At 40.1% G+C, this 16,417-nt stretch overlaps 1 protein-coding gene across 1 annotated transcript in view; it reads right to left on the bottom strand.

The window, feature by feature from the left end:
• Window positions 1-16,417, bottom strand: part of RELN (reelin) — a gene marked incomplete at its 5' end in the record, with an annotated part of 120,648 nt that overhangs the window by 18,056 nt on the left and 86,175 nt on the right. The window contains 7 exons of the mRNA XM_010141799.1: window positions 2,463-2,670; window positions 3,608-3,765; window positions 5,946-6,181; window positions 8,303-8,503; window positions 8,878-9,049; window positions 11,948-12,153; window positions 15,827-16,013. Of these exons, the coding sequence (XP_010140101.1) occupies window positions 2,463-2,670; window positions 3,608-3,765; window positions 5,946-6,181; window positions 8,303-8,503; window positions 8,878-9,049; window positions 11,948-12,153; window positions 15,827-16,013 (1,368 nt within the window). The remainder of the gene's footprint in view (window positions 1-2,462; window positions 2,671-3,607; window positions 3,766-5,945; window positions 6,182-8,302; window positions 8,504-8,877; window positions 9,050-11,947; window positions 12,154-15,826; window positions 16,014-16,417) is intronic.

The following is a 16,417-nucleotide window of genomic DNA, read 5'->3' as shown; positions in this document are numbered from 1 at the left end:
GCAGAATGAAAATATAACTTTAATGTCTTGCAATATTTTTTCAATTTTTTGCTCTTCCATGCCTGACTTAATGAAACAAGATCTTAAAAGGTCTGGGAAAACACTATTAACCTGAAAAATAAGAAGCTTAAAAATTTACTGCGGGAGTTTCAGCCTTCCTATTCACAACACTCAATCCACATATCTAAGAGTATGTCTTTTGAGGTATATTTTTCTGCTGTTTACTCAGTCACCAAAACCTCCCAACCAAAAACCCCATGCTAAAGTTAAAGATAACTGTGTAGGGACTAAAATGACCCCTAATAAGATAACTGAATTCTATGCAAGGTATTACTGAATGCAAAAAGTAATACCAAAATGGGAAAAAGTGCTTCCCTCTAATCTCCTCTTTCAAGTGACATTAATTTTAGTTCAAATAACAGAAAAAAAATTCTAGGCTGAGGAATTATTTTCTTTTTAGGGTATGGATCTTTTAGTTAACCCCTCACACACTCAATTTAGATTGCCTTTGCTTCTAGTAAAAACAGAACCAGTTAATGTTACAGATGGTCTCAAACATTAAAGCAGGATGAATCTGTTCTAAGCAAGGTATCTGAAGCTGAATGTCTAAGTTTTACATGGCAAATCCAGATTGCCTTGTAATTAATGAAAATAATACATGCTTCCAAACAACAAAGCAGTAGTCTTTGCTGGACTCTACTTTAGGATGAGCTGCATTGTCCTTTTTGAAGCAGCTATTCTCTCCTCTGAGCATAAAACCAGCCTGGGGTAATTGCTGCACTCTAAGAGTCCATGTTCTGGTCATACAGCTTGAGGTGGATACTACTCTTGAGCATACACATGGCTGAAGAAACCAAAAAAAGTTAACTTCTCATTGTGATGGCTATAAAAAAATTAAATGCTGATTTATTTTGAAAAATGATCAGGAACACAGCTCACATGCTGAGCATGTGCTCAGAAGATGGATCTTAGTTGCTGTTACGAGCTGTCCCTCTAGCCGTTTATGTTCTTTGGCCAGTTTCAAGACACCAGATGACCATATTCTTGTATAAAACAGAAGTAGTGATAGATTAAAAACATCAAGATAGAGCATTGCTCAGTATTGTAAAATGTCTTCTGGCCTTTAAAATGATTCAATGTCTATAAAACCAGAAAGCTATAAATATTAATATCTGTTATTAAAAGTTGTTTCAAAGTAATCTTAAAGCTAAAGAGAATCCTTTTCTCTTATAAAAAGATTTCCTCAGGAAAGAAGGAATAACTCAAAAATACTGTTTGAACACGGATTTCTTGATGATGTGTTTACTTCCAATATTATGCTTCACAGGATTAATAACACAAGATTTAAAAAGACAGCAGAACAGAAGCGCTCAGATCTTCCCAGAGTTCTAGTGCAAACATGAACTTGTCCAAAGCACATTTGTCAAACAATTAATTAATTCAATTATTAAGTAGATTACATAACTATATAAATAATTCATGTATTTGTCAGAGAAGAATTTGTTGAACACACAGGGGACATAGCAAAGGCAGCTGGTGCCATGCTGCTCGGTGTGAGGGAGCCACTAAGGATGTCTCCAAACCCACAGCAACCCTACTGCCCTAAGGAGCATCACTTGGCTGAGCTGGAGAGGAGTAGCAGTGACTCATGGCCCATCTTTGCTGAGTGAACCCACAAATGAAATAATGCAGCAGATCATGACGTTACTTACCCTTGGAGCAGTATTTGTCAGGACAAATATCTTTAAGCTAACTGATACAGTTGTAGTGTGAGCAGGGTTTCAGGTGCATGATCCCTCATGAGACGGGACCAAGCAGCAGCAGACTCCAGGCTAAATAATGGTTAGAATTAACAGCCCTTTGTTTATCCTAATTACATTAATCAATTAGGCAATTTGAGAGAAAAAGGATAATTGCTACCAGCAGTGCAGGATTCAGTGGTTGCAGAGAGAGAGGTGAAGACTTGTTAGCCTCTTGGCTACACAAAAACAATTCACATTCTGTTTTTTACACTTCTGACAAGTGGACTAATTCGCAGCATCTGGCAGAGTAAACAACAGCTCATTGCTGTGCCATCACCACGCCTGCAACTCAACGCAGTCAGGGGAAAAGGGATTTTTTTCTGTTTGGCTGTGGGCAGTCTTAGGTTTTGTGCAGTCTCAAGATCACGGCTTCTGCCTGTCCATCTAGAATACGGTGCAAACCATCTTCTCAGAAGGATAAGGAGTTCATATTTTTCATGCTGCTATTCCCCCGTTTCTAACCTAAGTGTTGCCTCTTAAGAGAAGGAAATAGTACACCAGAATGAATAAAAAAAAGGAATTTCTCTGCCTTTGAGATTACGTGTACAGTTGCAGTTAACAGAAAAACAATTCCCACCTTCTCACATCTGCACTTGTAATAACAGAGAGGAGACAACATGAATACACAGACAAATGTGAGAAGCAGCACTGAGGATTGACCTGATATTTGTTGTGTCCAGGGGAACAGTCCTCGCCTCCCTTTTGCCAGGTCCATTGAAGTACAGAGATTTTCCGTCGCTGAGGATGCCACAGCCTGTGCCAACCTGACCTCCTGTTATCTTGTACCAAAGAGGGCTTAGCTTCCTCTCAAACCTGTCGAACATCTCACTGTGATTAGGCACATTAGACACACAGGTTCCATGAGAAGCTTCAAGGAAAACAAAAAAAAAGGAAGATGCTCTGGTGAAACTGTGCTGAACAGAGTAAAGGTCGGATACAGTACACTGGCAGGCGGTTCAGTTGCATCCACATATGACAAAGTTCCGGGCTTTTCTAAGAAAATGGCCTGACAATAGGATTGTACCTTTTCAAATCCGCTTTACAAATTCTCATAGGCAGAATAAGCCGTCTTCTTCTAAACTCTGAGGAGGCTTATTTCACTAGGTGAGAAACAGCCACGCTTTTTGTTGATAAGGCATTTTAAGTACACAGAAAAATATTATCCTTTTATTTCGTTTTAAACAAATTGAACAAAAGATGTTAGCTTATTGCTTTATTGGCGTAGAGGGTTGAAAAGAGTGCAGCATGCAACTGGTTGTGTCAATCAGGTTTTTTTCCACTGGATTTTTTTTTTTTTTTTTTTTTTTTTTTTTTTTTTTTTTTTTTTTTTTTTTTTGTACTTCATCATAAAAGACCCTGAAACCACAAGTGAGCAGAATTTTGCACAGAAGAGCCTGTCAGAACATATGTTCCCTCCTGGTCCCATGCCATCTGATGGCCAGGGGACTCAAAACCAGAAACAATTCTTTTGAAGATGATCCAAAATATTTTACGCAGACTTTTTAGTTTATAATATTTTATTTTGTTTTCTCTTTTATTGCTAGTCCCTTCCTATTCATACAGATGGTGATGTTCAAAGACTGTGGTTGCCAGAAACATCACCAGTATCCACTGCCTTCAGCTGCTCTGTTTTGCCTGTGCTGAATTTTATTTAACAAAATGAAAAGATTCTTGCTGGCAGCCCATGAAATTTATGTCATCATGTATTTTTCCAGAATATCTGAGAGGAGAAACAAGATGCTAGCTTTACAGTTTTAAGTCAGCTAACGTTTATCGGTAATCCCACCTAAAAAGGGTTATCCTACCTGTGTAGCCCAGGTCACAGAAGCAGACCCCTGAGACGCAGTCCCCATGTCCACTGCAGTAGTTGGGGCAAGGCTCAGAAATGTAAACGCCGTCTAAGCCAAAAGGAGGCACACTCTTGTGAGAGCTGCTCTCCTGGATCCAGCGGAACCGAGTCTTACTGTAGAGAAAGAACAACAAAGGACACAGTGTTTCTATTCCCAGATTCAATATCTACTGGTCCTTGTTTAAGATTAAAAGGAGCATTTCCTAAACTAGCCATTTGCCAGTAGGATGCAAATGGATGCCTGGAAAATATTTCTTGACACACTACATTTTGCACTTAATGGTATTTTTTCCAGATTTTTTGGATGTATTTTGACTTTCTCTGTTTCTCTGGTCCATATGTACTGGTGTGATGCAAAGAACAGCTATGTGGTTTTATCAACAAGAGTGAATGATTAGATGTGATTCTGAAGATGCCTTTCACTACTCAGTTCAACCTGAACTGCTAATTACATATTAAAATCCTAGAACTCCATTTCTTACAGTACTTACAAAAGGGAACTCAGTAATGGCAGTGATGAAGAGTTTATTACATTATTGTACAATTTTAAATAAAAAATGTTCAAGTATTTTGGACATAAGGAAAAAACCCCCTCCACCCCCCCCCCCAAAAAAAAACCCCACAAACCAAACCAACCAATCAACCAACCAGAAACAAACCAAAAAGAAAAAACCCCCCCCCCCCCCCCCCCCCAAAAAAAAACCCCACAAACCAAACCAACCAATCAACCAACCAGAAACAAACCAAAAACAACAAACGTCCTAGGGAACATGTGGACAAAAATACTAAGCTTTTATTCTTGGATGGCAACAGGAAATTTCTGGAAAACGGTGATGTAACGTAACTGAAACTGCTCCAGGGACTTCAGTGAGCCTGTACTAAGTTACTCCAGCTGACCCACTATGTAGGAAATTTGTCAAAGAAAAGAATATTTTGGTTACTAATTTTCAGTCTTTTACTTTTAGCTGAATCGTTTCACGGGTGGTTCCACAGAGAGGGGAACAGGTTTAGTCTGATTGCCAATACAATGGATTAACTAAGATCCTGCTTGCTACTCTAACTATAGTAAACCTATTGCTTGATTTCTGCTGTGCGCTGGGTTTTGGTAGGTAGGTGATCCTTGTGCTTGTGCTCTGTACCAGCTGAGGGAATGGGAGGCTCTCCGGATAACCCATCAACCATGATTTCCAAAGTGCCCCACGATGAATTCTGTTTGCAACACGACGAACCCCTCATTGAACTCACAGTACTTAGTTTTTAATGTGTTTGCATGAGCTTCATATTCCTGATCGCGTTACTCAACATAATGCCAAACAGATTGCTGGTATTGATTCTGCACTGCTTGTTGTGGGTAAATCGAATCAGCTGGTGTCAGATCTGTTCAGTTTGGCACCTGCTTTTATTGGCTAATTACTGAAGAAAAGACAACCTTGTTATGGTACGTGCCGCTATTTCAGCTCCTTGTGGCAAAGGCACCAGCTCCCCTGACTACACAGTATGGCACGTGCACGAAAATCTGTGCCAGGGCTTCAGAAGACCAGAGCAAAGGATGGGGCTGAAACCCTGGGGCAGCACTAGAGCAGCTGCCTTGTGGGGAGGGAGTTGGGAGGCAGCAGGGACGTGGCCAGGTGCTCTGGACAGCTGCAGGCAGCAAATTGGACTGGGGTGGTTTACTGACAGGGTAAGACAGTGAGCAAGCTGAGTGAGGAACTTAAGCCAAATCCAAGTAAGATTGAGAAAAGCCTCCTGATTTCAAGGCTTATTTGCATCCTGCACTGTCCGATGTTTTCTAATCGGGGATGAACCCGATGCTGAGGTCATGCTCACAGATAAGCCCTCCTCCCTCCTTTGACTTCATCTGTCCTGGCTGCCTTCAATGACACAGCGCATTACACAGCAGCACAGATACGCTTCTAGGGTTTCTTCACCCAGTGGTAACTGTAAAATTAATCTTGTTCAGATGGCTTATTTGATTCAAGTGACTTATCACTCTCTTGCTGGTGCCTCTGACCTAACTGATATGCATAGAGACAGCATCATGATGAAGGGATTGATGTCAAATTAAAATGTTCTGGGATCTTTGTTGCTTTGCAATTTAATTTAATAGACTATTCTGATACCTTTAAAATGGAAAGCTTCTCCCTGTTTTGGAGAGCACAGTATAATTTTCACAGATCTGCAGATTTTAAACATCACTTTATTCACAGCTTGCAACTTTTTCCTAATGTAGCATCAAAGAAGAGGCAGCTATTTCACATGTACCACTGGCATCACTGGTTTACAATGTACAGTACCTCGCGGCAAGTGACCTGGGGATAACAATAGTAATTCTTGTCCAGTCCTCAAAGTCTCCCGTGTGATACACAGTTGGCTCGCTCAGCTCCCGGGAACTTCCCTCACATCCCTTTGTGCCCGGAGATGCAGGGTAGCAGCCTTCCTTCACAAGTGACCAGAAGAGCCCAGCATCATGTGAGTACTGAAGCAGAACAGGGGCAGAACTGCTGTACTGGTTGGTGCAACCAATGTTCAGCTGCAAAAAATCAGAGCATCAGTTATGAGCAGAAGAAACCTGTGCTGTTATTGGTATTTTTTGGCTGCAAATCACCTTTGACTTTTTAGTTTGGAACTCTTAGCGCTCTGAACACTTGCTTTGAACCCTGCTGGCAAACAGTGACTAATGTTTGGAGTCTGTTTCCTACAAGTATATGACATTTCTCAGCAAAAACTCCCAATATCCCTCCACTAAGGTTGCAGCATTCAACACACTGAAATGTGCAGAAAACTTTTCGAAGGTCTTGGTGCACAGCAGGCCACAAACAGCAAAGTCTGTACAGGCACCTACATGCCCAGGAGGACTGGGAAGAGCTGTATCCCTTGAGGCCCATCCCATCTGCAGCCTGCCCCATGTGCCCAGAGGATCAGCCTGACTTCCAGCTCTCCCCCAGCCTGGGCCGCGAGCCCTGACCGCAGCCCAGCCATTGGCCTCGCAGAAATGATGTCTGGGAGTTGGAGCTGCTCTCTGGACACCCAGAATAGAGCAAAATTGGATTAAGTATAAAAATACAAATTAAAATGTGAAATGAGAATGTAACCAGGACAAAAATCAACTGCCAATTTGAAGTTTTCAGTTTAATTTTTCAAGCTATCAAAGAAATTAGTTTTCACTGTTTTATTGCAGAAATTCTACTTGAGCTGTAGGATGTAAAATGTGAAGCAAAATCATTCATGTAGAATGAAATAATTTTGACAAATTACTGTCTTTGAGTTTATCAATTGAAAATTATTCCAGGCAGCTATTTAAAATGGAAATTCCACAATCTCAGGAAAGCATTTAACCATATGTTTAAAATTAGACCATGCAAAGAGGTCTAACACACTTACGTGCACGCCAGTTGAAAAGCTTTCCGAAAAAGAGAGGAGCATAAATTCAGGCCTTCAATAATAGACTTTATAAAGAAGAACTCACTGTTCTCTGATACATGTTGCTTATGTCTGTGTATTTATGTTGCACTGCCGAGTGTTTCAGCAATGGAAGGCGTATGAAACTTTGGTAAGTATTGCTTTTTTAGACTAAACAGTTTTTGAAATGCTGTTGATCATCAAACAGACAGAATGGAGACTTAGTGAAGCAGAGGAAAGTGGTGAAGGGGCAAATAGTATCTTTTCCAGGCTAAATGGTATTTATATATTGAAATAGTTTTGGGGTTTAAACAGTTTAGAGTCTAAAACTACTCACTCCGAAAATCTACTGCAATCCCTCAGTTTGCATAGCATTCTGTTAGCATAACTTTTAGATGAAATGGGATTATTTTACAAATCCCATTATTTCTAACTAGCTTTCCTATTTATAGAACTGTGGGAATTATATTTGAAAAGCTGCCTGTAAACATCTGAACTCTTTAATAATTCCGCTTCTAAATTATTCAGTGTCTGTATCCACCAATTATGTAAGGACCATGTATTTGTGGTGAGCTCATTAAAATTGCATTGCAACCAACCTCCAGAATTCACCGATGGGATTTCATTATAAACTCAATAAAATTTTGATTAGGGTTCAGAAACAAGAGCTTGTCAAAGCAAATACACTTTCTTTGGAGCCCATATTCTGATGCATTGTCAAACCACCGAAATTTTTGTAAGCCCTTTAAAGAAAAGAATGTTAATTGAAGCCTGTATTCATTCACACAATAAAAGTAAATTATATGAAAAACCCACGCTGGAGTACAGAGCAGCTTGTAAATCCTTAAATAGTTTAAAATACAAAAAATGTACACAAACCACACTGGAGCTTTTATAGTCATGGAGCCCCAAGATGGGATAAATCCTTTCTCCCTCGACAGTGGAGAAGCATTTCCTAGTACTGACTCAAATAAAATGACAGTCACTTCAACCCACTTCTGAAATGTTGTTGAAGCTTGGAAACAACAAGCTTTAAAACTTCTCCAGAGGGGCAAAAAAGCTCTCCTGCACCATCCTTTCAGAAAGCACCATATTTTATGCTGTATGAATTCATGCTTGTGTTCTTCACATCTTCTTACGCAGTGGTGTGATTTATCACCTTGTTTTGAACTGTGGCCCCAGTGACATGTTGGAAGTATTGACTAAGGGCAATTTTACCAATATTCTGCAGGGATTTTTGTTTAAAGAATACCTTGAACTGCAGGACGTATCCAGGCTTCAGACTTAAATCTCGAGTCACTGCAAACCGGTCTCCATCTGATTTACCAAAGAGCATGGCGGAGGGGGTGGCAGAGCAGAAACTTTCATTTTTGGTCATTCCTTCATTGGCCAACATTAACCATACACTCAGCTGGTTCATAGGGTAATCAAATGCTGGCTTTTCATAAAAGTTCTGTTGAAAAGGAAAGCAACAACAAATCCTATCACCTTGCAGCATGACTTCAGAATGATTCCCCAAACAATCAACTTTCAAATTTTGCAATTTGTATTTTCTGACATTTTCCAAAAACTGTAATTTCCAAAATTTCTGTCTTGACATTTTGAGGGGATGCCTAATTACATCCTCTGTCACAAAGATTAGGAGCCTGATGGTTTTGTGATAAAACCCAGATTATTCCCACACAGAGAGACAGCTGCAAAGACTACAGCTGTTTCTTTAGATACACCCAATATTTTCAAAGAAAATTATATTCAAGGAGAAGTCTACTAAAGGAGAGGATTGTCCCTGTTTCGAGGGGATGCCCACAGCCTGCTCTTGCTTATTACCTGTGGTAAAGTGGGATTAACAACGGGAATGATGTGCTTCTGCTTCTCTGACAAAATGATGATGTCGTCGATGGCCCACTGATCATATCCTTCCCCTGAAAAAACGGGCTGCCACCAGCGAAACCTGGTGCAAGGTGTCTTGGCTGCAGCTGGCAGCTCCAGATAGACAAATCTAAAAAAGATCAGAAATTCAGCAGAACTTTAGGGAACACAGTTTGTAGGGAGAAATACCGCTGAACAGGGAAAAGAGGCAGGAAAGCCAGTGTCTGTCTTACATGTAGAAGTCCTTAGAAATCTTCTACATATCTGGATACCTATTTATACACTGCATATCAAGAAGCCCTCTTTGTCCCTTTTGTCTGTGGAGAATGTAAAGTCTTTAAGACAACGGCTATTTTTTACTCTCTATTACTATATTGCCTAGCACAATAAGGAACTGATTTAACTATTCAGCTTTGAATTAAACTGTTCAGCTGATCCATGTACAGCAAGTCTGAAAATTCTTCTGGTGCCAGCAAATAATGTTGAAATATGCTGGGAAAATTAATTTTCTTCTGGCTTAGCCTATTTGTAGACAAAAGCATCCTTCTATTACAATGCAATAAATTATATAACAGAGTTTTCTGCTGTGGATAAAAATATTTCAGCCCTCCTATATGTATTTTCGTAAAAGAACTTTAGGTCTCCTCAGACAGTTTGCTCTAAGTTCAAATTAGAAAACACCTTACAAAACCGATGCTAAATAAAAGTTAAAGTTTCAAACCTAATTATACTTATTTGTATATATTAGTTATTTGTTCAGTCCTGTTTCAGACACTTTACATATATGTATCTATACATACATTCCTTTTGGTGCTCATTCTTTATACCACATATTTGTACCACAGACCCTGCTTCACTTGCTTGTCAGGCAGAGAGAGGTAGAAGGATTGTTCAGGGCTACAGGGAACCTTTTTTTCTGGAGGATTCCTAGATTTATGTGTTGGAAAATAAGGAACTGGAAGATAAGTTCTGGGCCACATTTGAGGAAGAAGAAAAATAAATATGCATAGCTACACTCAGTAAGGACCATCACTCTCGGTTACTCAGAGGGGCAGACGTTTTGTTTAAAAATAGTGTATTGGACAGTCCAGTGATGATTTCAGTATGTAGCTTCTTTGTTGGATGTGTCCTGTAATTTTGACAAGGTAGAGGCAAAACCATCTGCCTAGAGGATGAAGGGAGTTTTTCTGGGTTTTATTAAGTCTGTTGATACTGTTCCTCACAGATTCCTTATGGACAAGGTTTTCATCTGTGGGATGAGTGGGTTCATGGGGAGCTGGCTGAAGAAATGGCTAAATGGTTCTGCTCAAACGACTGTAATGAATGGGGGTATAGCTGGCTGGCGACTGGTCAGCAGAGGTATTCCTCAGAGTTCAATTCTAGAGCCAGTTCTGTTCTATATATTTGTTAACAATCCGGATTCAGGATTGAATGCACCATTAGTAATTTTGCTGATAAGATTAAACTGGGAGTTGGAGTGTTTTGAGGGACAAGAGCCTTGCTGGGGGATCTAGACGTATTGGAGCATTGGGCTATGATTAATGGGATGAAATTTAACAAGTTGAAATGTTGGATACTGCACCTAGGATGGAGTAACACTGGACACAAATATAAACTGGGAGAGGAGCGGCTGGAAAGCAGACAGACCTGCAGAAAGGTATCTGGGGGTGCTGGTTGACAGCAGCCTCGGTGAGTCAGCAGATTGTGCCCTGGCAGCCAAGAAGGAAAACCACATCCTGGGGTGCATCAAACACAGTATAACTAGCTAGTCTAAAAGGTGATTACCCCTCTGCGCAGCCTCACCTTCTGTACTGTGTGCAGTTTTGAGACCCACCATTTAAGAAGGATGTGAAGGTCCTTGAATGCGTTTGGAGGAGGGCAACAAAGCTGGTGAAAGGGCTGGAAGGCATGTCCTATAAGGAGTGGCTAAGGACTCTGTGCCTAGTTTGGAGAAAAAGAGGCTGAGGGGTGAACTCATTTGCTCTCTACAGCTTCCCGAGGAGGGGAAGTGGAGAGGCAGGTGCCGATCTCTTCTCCCTGGTGTCCAGTGAGAAGACATGGTTCAAGGCTGTGCCAGAGGAGGTTTAGACTGGACATTAGGAAGCATTTCTTTACTGTTAGGGTGGTCAAACTCCAGAACAGGCTTCTTAAAGAGGTGGTTGAAGCCCCAAGCCTATGAGTGTTTAAGAGGCGTTTGGACAATGGCCTTAGTAACATGCTTTAACTGTTGGTGAGCCCTGAACTGCTCAGGCAGCTGGACTAGACGACTGCTGCAGGTCCCTTCCAATTCAAGTAGTCTATTCCTATTCTATTCTATTCTATTCTAGTTTAGTCTAGTCTACTCTAGTCTAGTCATTCTAGTCTAGTCTAAACAAATTGCAATGATTTTATACTTCCAAATGCCTAAATCACCTTTAGAAAAGAACAGTTTGCTGAGTTACAGAAGTCCTTCTGAAAATGTTGTTCATTGCAATACAAAATGACAAGATAAAATTATTTACATTTTGAAAGAGATGAACTACAGGCAATAGAAATAATGTATAAAATACGCAGAAAAATGCAATTAAAATTTTCACTGACAAGCTATCTTACAGCAAAATTGTAATGTTGAACTTGATTTCTTCTCCTCCTTAAATATTTCTTTAGAGGAATTTTTGTTGTACGTGACATTAATGTAAGTTCATTAGATCTGAAACCAGAGTCAGAGGAAATGGCAGATTTCTACACTTCTTTGGGGCAAGTTCTATATTTGCTTGCTAATGGTTTGCAGATATTAGTATTCTAGTTGTGTTTCACGTGGGAGGTGAGTGATTGGAAACTACATTTTACTTCAGTTTTTTAAGGCCCACTTTCGTTACTTTCCTTCCTAGTGAGAAGAATTTACTGTGCAGCCTGGAAAAGTTTCCATATAATGATGGCATTTAAGCATTATAACTTGAAGTTATTATTAATGTTTTCATAAAGAGAGAAATATTTTTTTTCTTAAAGAGCTGATGCAGTATGGATTTAATTTAGACTAAAATTATACCTGGGTTTGCTGAAGTCAGAGAAATACATTTCTGCTAGTAGCTGCCAGTTGATGCCACCATTATTGCTGTACTGTAGCAGCACACCTTCTTCTCTGCTGTCTGGTTTATTGCACGAAGAACTGTCTCCTCCTATCTGGATGTAAAACTGGACAAAATCCACCCAGGTCGTGTCCAAATCCCAGCTTACCAACTGTCTTTTTCCAGCCTACAATACGAAGAACAAAGGGGTAATAATAATATTAAATATGACACCTTCACTGTGAAAAGACATATTTAAAGACCAACACAGATCAATATTCCACAGAAAATTGTGCAACACAGAGGACATGGAATTTTGTGTTAACATGATTTTTTAATTGTCTTTCAGAAAATGATTCTTCTTGGTCATCCTTTATGTCTTAATTGCCCTGGCATGATCCCACAAGAACTTTTATTATTAGATTTCAATACACAATGCGACTTCGCAACATATTTTCCACGCAACTATTTCATCTAATTCCTTCAATGTCCCAAGTACCTTCAGACCACAAAGAGCAGATGCTGAGTATCCTGAACTGACGGGGGCTAAATATTTAACTATTCAATATTTTAAGCATAAACCAGTAAAAGGAGATTTCTGAATTGCATGTCTCCAGTCAAACCTTGCACTGTATAGGATTACCTGATCATCTGAAACTATAGCCCCTATAATATCTGTTGCTTGAAGCCCATCTCCCACACAAGAACAAAGAAGTGGCATTTTCTCTTTATACCTCATCTGAGCAGGATTTATTCCTACACAAATCTATGCTCTTTTCCTAGTAAGTGCTGTAATTTGGGAGTCTCTCAACTAAAACCTGTGGATTTGGTTTCAGGTTTACCTACGCACAGCTGAGAGAAAAAATAGCCTCATAAAATTTAGTGAACAGCTTTTCAAAGGATGTTTTGATTTCTAGCAGGAAATGGCTCTTGGACATCTACAGTGTGGTTGACGTGGTCACTGTGTGCATGTAGGCAAAGGAAGACAGAGCATGTTCAGCTAAAAAAAAGCTTTAAGCTTTAAGCGCCTTTTATTGTAACTGGAGTTATCCCATTCCCCTATTTCCCTTGTGCCCTGGTGCTTGAGGCTGAGCGTGCAGGCTACAAAACGCTCATATGTAGCTGCCTGCGGTGAGGCAGGACACAGGACAAGAGGAGTGTCCCTGCAGAGGTGACCCACGTGCCCCATGACTCTCACAGCTGCTTCAGCACAGTGTTGAGCCTCACAAGCTCCAAATGGTTGCAGCTGGAGGGAAGATGCAGGGATCATGAGTCTGCCTTCATTAAAAGTACCTGCGACCTGGCACCACCCCTGAAACTGGAGCAGACCTGGCAACAAGCCTACTGTTCCTATTACCTAAAAAATAGTGTTTCTGTCCACCTCCAAGCATAAAAAGGTATATAAAAAAAAAGTTTGGCCAAGTTACAAAATGATGCCCATATTTTAAGTAATATTTATATTTTTCTCTGTCTCACTTGTACATTCATGATCCTTCTAAAAAATTTGGAGACCAGTTTGAGGTAAGCAGGTGACATGATCTAGCTGGACATAAATAACAAGATTTATGAGCTAAGATTTAAAATATCATCTGTAGTTTTTAAGAAGATGATAAATGACTTTAAAACCTGTTCCATTCATTGCTTCTTTCCTCTTTCTATTCAGTTCAGGGTAAACTCAGCACAGATTAATATCTATTGCTATCTTTCTCAGAACACTTTTCTTTGCTGGTGTTACAGCCTGGGTCTGTAGCTCATTTGCAGATGCTACCAAATAGGCCACATCACACTGCCAAACTAAATTCTGGAAACTGAATGTTTGTGGTTTTGAAACTTGGTTATCTTGCACCACTGATGACAACTAAAATCTGTGAAGAATCCTTTGACAGTCAAAAAAACTAATCTGGGATACAGTCATACTGATTTAGTCTCAAATTATTCTTTCTGTTTTGGTTTATTTGGTGGTTAACTCCCAGGTGAGCAAATCCTTCCTAGATAGTGCTGTGAGAGTGAGATGGACTCAGTGTTGGGTGCAGCCCCGAGATTCCGTGGCTAATACTGGCCAAGGTGACACCCATAATCCCTTGGTAGTTTGCTTTCACAGTTTGATTTGCAAACCCACAGGAATTCGAAACTATCATCATTAAATCAAACTAGGAAGAGATAATAAGGATGCAAACACCCTTGCTGGCTGAGGGTGTTCAACGTATTGCCCTGCAGTGGATAAGGCTCTGGCTGTAAAACAATTTCTAGTGGGTTTCCCCATATCTACACCCCACAGCAGCGCTGCCTGCTAAAGGGTTAACCAGAGAACCAGGTTGGTTGGGAAAGGGGGCAAAAGTGACATAAAACCTGGCAGGGGTGAGTTAAAAGAGCTCTGCATTGTGAACACACCTACAATTGATTAAAGTGAGTTGTAAAACAAAAGATAGAGGGTTGGCATAAAAAAGCCAACATTAATTCTGGTAGTAGTAATTGATTATGGCAGTAAACATTAAAATTCAAATTAAAAGTGGCTATTTGAGCAAATAAAAGAAATGGAGCCTGTCAATATGAGATCTTAAAACAATACGGAACTGTTGGGGAACTACAAAAATATTTTTTTAATATTTACTAACATGGCCACTGGACACCTTGAAAAAGATCTAAATAGAAATTAAATAAACCACCTTCTGTTGGTGGCACATAGACTGCTACTACTCAAGAAATGAATGATAACCTAACCCTTAGAGATCAATAGAAAAAGCCAAGAATTTCTAAATGAGTTTTTCACTCCTCTTTAGCAGAAATCAGCAGAAAGTTCATAGCAGGTTAATTCTAAATTAGCAAACTACTTTTGAGGAACATGGCATGAGGAACTGAGCCAGAAGGAAAAACATCTAACAGAGAAGATGATTATATAAAAAAAAATCCAATTATCGCAATTAGCTAGTTATACTGATTGGTCTATTATGAAATTTTCAGTGCAAAGCTGTATTTCCAGGGGAGCTGGATGTGAGACTATGTAGGAGTGCTGAAAATTATTTGATGGGTTAGATTTTTGTAATGAGGTAAACAACACACAATTACATAGCGTTGCTTATTGGGTTATTCTTCTGGGACTAATCTGGCTCTCATGACAGCAGCGGCAGTTTGATCAAATCTTTAAAAGAGAAGCACATAGCTGCATTTGTACTCTTCCTTTCAATTAAGAACAAAACAAAGCCCAGTACTAGACCCAAGGAGCAACAATAAAAAATAAATCCGCGATTATAACCCATAATCTTACATCTGGTCATGAAGATATCTTTTAATTTTAGTTATAATTGCTATTAATTAGTAGAATTCTTTATATCTTTTTCTGCTCTATTATCTTTGTCTGCAAAGCATCCAAGTTGTACAAAAGAATATCCTCCTACTGGCTACCAACTTTTAGAAGTCTGGAATACTTGTTTTTTCAGTAGCTTTGGTTCTGTGACCTCAAATTTAGCTGCCTGCCCCCTGGAAAGCCAACCTATCTTCATCCCTCACCCAGAACAGTCCAGAACAAACAACTGGAAGCGGCTGGATGCTGAGAAAGAAGCGGGTCTTGAAACAGAAAATGCGCAATGAAGACAGTACGAATGTATACACTTCCCAGCACACTGGCGATTCACTTCCTCCCATTACAGCTGTTATTTCTTGAATACATAATGCACACGTCTTTCCCTCTCTCTTTTGATTGCTTTGTTCTCTACCTGCAGAGCACAGCTGCACTGTGTAATGCACTTCTCATACCGTGTGCAGTTTTCTGCCACCTTTCTTTTCTTTGCTGTACAACCCCGTCATGCTCCATTCAAACCTACAGAACGTGCCTTTCTCTGTCTCCCATCCCTCATGACTACCTTGTTGAAGTAGAGTGAGGAGCCAGATGAGATGACCCCACAGCCTTCTTCAGGCTTGACGATCTCTCCCCCAATAATTTCTTGCCACTCTGTCTTCAGGATGTCTGAGTTTTCAAAATCAGACATGACAGTTGAAGGGAGGGGATTTTCAGGCTGACATTCAGTACCCCGAAATCCTGAGTCACACCTGGAAGGAAATGCAAATATAATAAGCTTTTAAAGACTTTATTTGACATTGACAATTACTTCAGGCAGTGCACTCACCTTTTAAAATCAAATGTGAAACTATAAATCGTTCTGGGATTGGAATTTTGGATCCTGAAAACAAACTAGAATGACTGGATAACGGGAAAAAAGCTGAATCTTATTTCTAAAGACACCCCTGTGATGTCCAGGAAGTCTGAAGACAGAAGGCGATAGTCTGTGCCCTTGGTATTGCACCCAGTCTGAAAGTGGCTGTCAAGCAGTGCTGAGCTGGTCCCTAGCATCTTTCTGACTCAGTGGAACAACTCTGTCACTGAGCTGGTCCCCAGGGTCCTTGTGCAAAGGTCTGCAGGCCAGGATACCTGCAGCAGGGCAGCCCTGTGCCAC

This window comes from Buceros rhinoceros, unplaced genomic scaffold (assembly GCF_000710305.1).
Source record: "Buceros rhinoceros silvestris isolate BGI_N320 unplaced genomic scaffold, ASM71030v1 scaffold2268, whole genome shotgun sequence".
Classification (NCBI taxonomy): Eukaryota; Metazoa; Chordata; class Aves; order Bucerotiformes; family Bucerotidae; genus Buceros; species Buceros rhinoceros.
The sequence above is the reverse complement of the archived record's forward strand: the minus strand, read 5'-3'. Positions and strand labels throughout refer to the sequence as shown.